Source organism: Epinephelus moara, chromosome 20 (assembly GCF_006386435.1).
Source record: "Epinephelus moara isolate mb chromosome 20, YSFRI_EMoa_1.0, whole genome shotgun sequence".
Classification (NCBI taxonomy): Eukaryota; Metazoa; Chordata; class Actinopteri; order Perciformes; family Serranidae; genus Epinephelus; species Epinephelus moara.
In genome coordinates this window covers 44,421,310-44,427,787 of record NC_065525.1, presented here as the reverse complement: position 1 = coordinate 44,427,787, position 6,478 = coordinate 44,421,310, and the positions used below count along the sequence as shown (strand labels likewise).

The 6,478-nt window shown below is 44.1% G+C and overlaps 2 protein-coding genes across 4 annotated transcripts in view; one reads left to right on the top strand and one right to left on the bottom strand.

Annotated features, from left to right (window-relative positions):
- cadps2 (Ca++-dependent secretion activator 2) overlaps positions 1-6,478 on the bottom strand; it is a 633,342-nt gene that overhangs the window by 315,484 nt on the left and 311,380 nt on the right. The window lies entirely within an intron of this gene.
- Positions 1-6,478, top strand: part of LOC126407744 (bile acid-CoA:amino acid N-acyltransferase-like) — a 27,840-nt gene that overhangs the window by 7,704 nt on the left and 13,658 nt on the right. Inside the window, exons 5-8 of one of the 2 annotated variants that reach the window (XM_050072930.1) lie at positions 1,247-1,366; positions 3,217-3,299; positions 3,864-3,957; positions 4,052-4,195. In XM_050072930.1, the coding sequence (XP_049928887.1) occupies positions 1,247-1,366; positions 3,217-3,299; positions 3,864-3,957; positions 4,052-4,099 (345 nt within the window). In that variant the 3' untranslated portion in view covers positions 4,100-4,195. Of the gene's footprint in view, positions 1-1,246; positions 1,367-3,216; positions 3,300-3,863; positions 3,958-4,051; positions 4,196-6,478 lie in introns of those variants that run through there. The other variant, XM_050072928.1, reaches the window with a different exon arrangement.

Genomic DNA, 6,478 nt, shown 5'->3' with positions numbered 1-6,478 from the left:
AGGGCAGAGGGGGACATTGAGTCCGAATGGGCCTTGTTCCGCTCTGCCACTGTCGAGGCGGCGGTTGCGAGCTGTGGCCGCAAGGCCGCTGGGGTAGTGAAACAACTCCGAGGCGGCGGAGCCCCGGGGGTGGATGAGATTCGTCCTGGATATCTCAAGGCTCTGGATGTTGTAGGGCTGTCCTGGCTGACACGCCTCTGCAACATTGCGTGGACATCGGGGGCAGTGCCTCTGGAGTGGTGGACTGGGGTGGTGGTCCCCATTTTCAAGAAAGGGGACCAGAGGGTGTGTTCCAACTACAGAGGGATCACACTCCTCAGCCTACCCGGTAAGGTCTACTCCAGGGTGCTGGAGAAGAGGGTGCGGTCGATAGTTGAACCTCAGATTGAAGAGGAGCAATGTGGTTTTCGTCCCGGACGCGGAACCGTGGACCAGCCGATTTAGTTCCGCGTTGTGCGTTGCCCCTCCGACTCTTTGGCAGGGGGGCCACAGTGGGGGCCGGACTCCGTGTTACGGGGGCACTGGCCCCTGCTGCCCCCCCCTAAAACCGCCATTGGTGGGGACTGACACGCAGCAAAGGGCCACAAGCCGGAACCGAACCTGCGGCCGCTGCAGCGAGGCAATGCCTCTGTAGGTGGGGCGCCGGCACTATCCACTACACTACTGACTCCCCTTGTTTTAGGATTTTTCGTATAAAACAAACACTCAGTACATCATTTTAACAACTCAGCCACAAATATCTGTACAAGTAGAAAAACAAAAAAGGACTTCAACATTACTAGTACAATAAAATACATATACACAGCGATAGAGAGTATACTGCTACTCAGACCATTACCATTCATGACCCTTGAGATACTCTCGTATAGGTCTCCAAATTCTGACAAATATTTGAATCATATTCTTAGGAGAGAACTGTAACCTCTCCAAGTACAATACATTCATCAGCTCTCTTATCCACATATCATATGTTGATGCACAGTCTGACTTTCACATAAGTAGAGTAAGTGTCCTTCCCACAACCATACCAAATGAAATGCCAAAGGTAACACACTCGTGGCACCCAGGACAGCAACTAGTGGGTTAGGTTCCCAGTTTTTCTCAAAGGCATTAGAGAAACATTCAAATATACTCCTCCAACAAGTAAAAAAATTTCAACATGTCCAAAGAGAATGTGTTAATGTCCCATCTGCCTCTTTACACTGACATTTTATGGTATGTTTTCTGACATGTTTTCCTTCTGCAGAAGGCTTATAAAGTTCTGGAGCAGCATCCTCAGATCATTGGAAGCAGGATCGCCATGTTGGGTATTTCCTTCGGCACCAGTATTGGCTTAAGATGTGCTGTTTACTCCAAAGTTATGAAGGTAAAGAAAATAATACTAAACTTAAAGGCAGCTTTCAGACCTAGAATTTGTTTGGTTTGGTCCAAATCAGGGACAAATTTTGTTCCAAAGTTGTATAATAGCCTAGAGTTGGTTCGTGTTCTCACGGCAGCATTTACAAGAGGACCAGATCAAATGCCTTGTGTGAGAAAGCTGCTCTTGATTGGTCAGAATTTCCATGTGGGAAAAATCCAGGAAGTAAAGCAAACGTTGAAGAAGAGTACACTTGCAAGATAAATGTGACACTTTCTAATGTCACAATGGAGGGACAACTACGCAGGTTGATTTTAGCGCTGCTCATCGTGGACTATATTGCTGTCATTGTTCATTTTAGTCAAACCATACAGTTTGAAAACGAGGCGCGGCTCCAACTAGAAAACAATGTTTTGATGCATTGGATGTGCTGAATGTGCATATTAAGGCAGTACAGGAGGAGGTGCACATTAATAATCCTCCAGGACTGTAACATGCTCATGTTTAACACAAACAATGTGTCATGTGACTGCAGTTGCTTCAGATCGGAACACCTTCTCACCACAAACAAACCATTCGTTGTAACCGGACTGAGACCACCTCTTCAAGAAGGTCTCAGTCCGGTTGTTTTGGTGCACACCTGAGTGTGATTGCTGCTTTCATACCAGAGTCCTGCACTGGGTCGGGTGCGGGTACCCGCAAAAACAGCTGATTTGCGGGTGGTTTTTAAAAAAACATTTTTTCCCGAGTTCGGATCTGGGTGGAAAAAATAACATGCGGGTCGGATGGCGGGTTTTAGATAAACACATCAGTCATTAGTTCGGTAAACTACAGATAACTATCTTGGTCATTATTTACTCTCTGAGGATCGGCTCCGCTATTTCGCAACGGTCACTGGTTCAGCTGTTTACATGCGTTTCACCATCTAATAACACAATTTGTGATTGGACGACAGAATCAACATGGCTGCCACCGTCTAACAAGCGCCGCTTCCAAAACAGCAAATAATTATTTAGGTATTTGAGAAATAAGTGGATAAAACGTACAACTATCATTTTATAATGTTTCTGAAGTGTTTCCCTGATGGATTACTTCTCTCCTCGATGGATTCTAAAAACATGTGTCGGCTCGTAACTGCTGAACGTCGCTCTGGACAGAAAGTAAGTCTATTATTACACATGTAAAGTTCCTTTACATAGATTAAAAGTTTAAAAGCATTAAACGTAACAAACGAGTGCTTTTACACTCGTATGGGAGAAGAACACAGAGGGTTGATGATGGCGCTGAAGTCAGGTTTTTATTATGAGAGCTGCTTCATTCAGGTCGTTGTTTACTCACTGGCACCTTAACTGTGGCGATATGCTGTTCAATATTCAGCCAATATGACCCAAAATGATTACTTTAAATCCGGTCGGGCTGCGGGTCGTGTTTCAACGGGTCGGACCGGGTTGCGGTACTAATTGGCCTGATGGGCGGGTTTGCGGTTCAGGTGCAGGTTTGTACGTTGCGGGTCGGGTCGGGCGGATCTTGAAAACTGGACCCGTGCAGGACTCTGGTTCACACCTGCCCAAACGAACCGCACTGAGGGGGCAAACAAACTTTCAATTGAACCAAACCAGGGTAGGTGTGAAAGCATTAACATTAGGTCAAACACTGACCCTTGTTGCCCTTGTCTTCTTCCATTTTTCCACTTCAGAGGGCTGTTACTGGTGTAACTGGTAGTTCCTTTTTTCAGCAGTATTTCAGCTCAGTTCTTTTGCTGCTAAAAAATGTTTTGTTCTTTGTTGTTTTTATGTTGATTTGTCAGCAGTCATTTCTGTATCTTGAAAGTGTGTGTGTGTGTGTGTGTGGTCTTTCAGGTCAGGTGTTTAGTGGGTATTGGTGGGATTCACGAGCAGCCGTTGGACGGGACGATAGCGGACATCTTGGCTCACCATCGTAAGTAAGTTGTTCCGCTGTCACTTACTGTACTTTGTCCATTATGTTACACACATAGACTCAACTAACAAATTGTTTTTTTATTCAGAATTTAATGGTTCAGATCTGGAGCTAGATGCATTGAACTGTGTGTAAATTTACGACTAAAACTTTGTGTACGTACAAAGGCACAGATGTGCATACACATTCTTTTAGTCAGATTTACAAAGCTTTGCCTGATTCTGCTTTATAAACCTCGATCATTGTGCCGCTGGGCGCACGTGCACAAGCCTCATTTCCACTCCCACACTTTGCTATAAATGGTTAAAGAAACACCCTTAAACTTCTGTTTGTATATTAATAGCTGTGCCACTCCACTATTCATTAGACCTGTCAATTGCCCGTTTTGCACTGCTCTTCAAAGCTGGAATTTTATGCCATTATTCTGCCTCACGTTCTGTATAAAAGGTACGACCACAGAATGGGGGGACTGAGTTGTTTTGCCTTTAAGCCGGCCATCGGAGGTAGTAACAGCTCCTCTCTGAGACATTCCTGGATCAAGCGTTGACTTTAGTGTCTGTCGATTTAGAAACGCTGCAAACATTCACTACAACGAGGCGAATGAGTTGATCTGCCGTGATATGATGCTGCCCATCACCACAGACCCTGCATTCAAGGTGGAAGTAAGTGATACCTCTAAAAATAACATCAATATTGCATTAGTAAAGTAAATTTTGTGTTTTTTGATCAAATTCTTTTTTTCCTTTTTTCAACAAGCATACAAAACAATACAACAACACAACAGCAACAGTCGTCAAGACATAAAGGAAAAACACACGAGATTGAGGTTATGTGAGGTCAACAGGATGTTGGACCAAGTGCTGAAACGCGTCCGTTTGTGATACTGCTGTGCGTTATTAAAAGACTGATATATATGATATTTGTGAGTGGATTTATTCAGTTTGTGAGTTTTGGGTCGGCACCCTGTGATTTTTCAAACAGTGAGTCGAGCACGTCAATTCTTTTGTTTTGTGGACCATACTGAGTCCCAGTCCACATCTTGGTTCAGTTCTGGCACATTGTTCCTCCATATCCTGTTCAGGGGGAGGTCCTTGTAAGAGGACTTTAATAGAAGGGCATAAAAGGTAGAGACAAAGCCCCTGGAAGTGCCTCTGCTTGTGATGAGATTAGGGAAGGGATGCTGATCCAGTGGCCGATTCCATGGGACCCCATGGGCCCTGAGGGTTGCTCTCAATTGTAAATAAAAAAGAAAGAGGTACCTGGTAACTTGTAGTGATCTCTCAGATCCTGAAAAGAGCGAAGACCTGTGTTATTAAAAATATCTCTCAGAGTGCGAACACCCTTTCTTTCCCACTGGGAGAAAGTTATTGGTCTTCGTCCTATCAGGAGCCGAGTATCATTAAATATTGGAGAATCTAAATGCCACAGACACTGAATAGCACCAAGTTTCTGGGAGTTGCGCCAAATTTGGATAACGTGTGATGACTGGGCCGAATTTGAGTTGACATTGCCTTATGGAGTTGTTCGTAAAAATAACATCCTGAAGTCTGAAGGGGGAGACCAGCTCCTCCTCCAGGCCACGCCAAGATACGGTGGCCCGGGGTTTGAGCCAAGTAATCAGCGGTCTGAGTGAAAAGGACCAAAAATATAATTTAAAGTCTGGGATTGCCAATCCACCATCCAGTCTTTTTCTTTGTCGACATTTTAAGTCTTGGCCGCTTCCTGTTCCAAAGGAAATTTGTGACAGCCGAGTGTAGTTTCCGCCAATAACCACTGGGGGCGTCAAGGGGAGCATTGAGCTGATGAAATTGACCCTGGATAGAACATTCATTTTAATTATTGATGCACGGGCCTGCAGTGAATTGGGCAAACTCGTCCATCTATCCAAGTCCTGTATTTTAGGTGCCCATATAGCCCAGATGTTTTACGGTTTGGTTTAAGGAAGGGAATATTTCTACCCCAAGATATGTAAAATGTCTGACCACAGGGATGTCTGCAGGGAGAATAACTGTTTTTGCAGCCTCGTTAAGAGCCATATATGCCGATTCAGGCCAATTAATTCTGAAGCCAGAGAGATCGCCAAAATCTTCTAAAATATTAAGCAAGTGATTAACGGAAGAGGAGGGGTCTCTTATAAATAAAAAGACGTCGTCCACATAAAGCGAGATATGATGACGTGTGTCTCGGATGGATATGGGGATAATATTTTGGGATTGTCTTATAAAAAGCCAGTTTGATCACAATGGACTGGGGATGGCACATGATTTTGTATTTGGCGAGCCAGAACTTTAGCGTAAAGTTTAAGGTCTGCACCGAGAAGACTTAAAGGTCTAGAACTACTACAATCAGTCGGATCTTTTCAGGAGTAAGGAAATGAGAGCCATATTGATGTCCCTAGAAAATTTACCCTTCTAAATCGAGTAAAGAATCATGGAGAGTAGCAAGGGGCCTAGCAGATCCCAGAAAGTGAAATAAACCTCAGGAGGAATACCATCCCATCCAGGTGCCTTGCCTCTTTACATGTCCCTGGCCGCGCCCTTTAATTCTTCTAACGTGATAGGCACCGCTAGTTGTTTCGAGTCAGAATCCGTCAAACAAGGTAGTTCTATTCCGTTAAGAAATGTCTCGTATTTGGTTTGGTCAAAATGTGTCTCTGAGCTATATAAATCGGAGTAAAACAATCTAAAAGTATTGTTAACTTTCTTGGGGTATGGGGTCACTTCCCCCTGTGGGGTCTTGATGGATGGGATATCCGCGAATTGTTCATTAGCTAGAATTCTCATAGCAAGCAAATGACTGGGTCTAGAGCCGTGGAAGTAATAATGTTGCCTTGTCTTATGCATTAAAAATTCAGAGCGCTGTCTAAGAATTGAATTTATTTCTTTCTTAACTACCTTGAGCTGAAGATTAACCTGTTCTGTGTAGTTCAATTGTAATGAAGCGTCTAGATCAGCGTACAACTTTTCTAGTTCCTCTAGTCTGGAAAGACGTGCTTTGCGTAAATTGGATGCAAATAGGGTAGTATGGCTCCCAATGAAGCCGTTAACCGAGTCCAGGGGCGAAAATCCCATTTCATAGTTGGGGGGGACAATAAACAGTAAAATTTTAGAGAATAATTCCAGGGGGGGACAAGGAAAAAAAGTTGTAGCCTGTCTTTTATACAGCATCTTTTACCGCAATTTG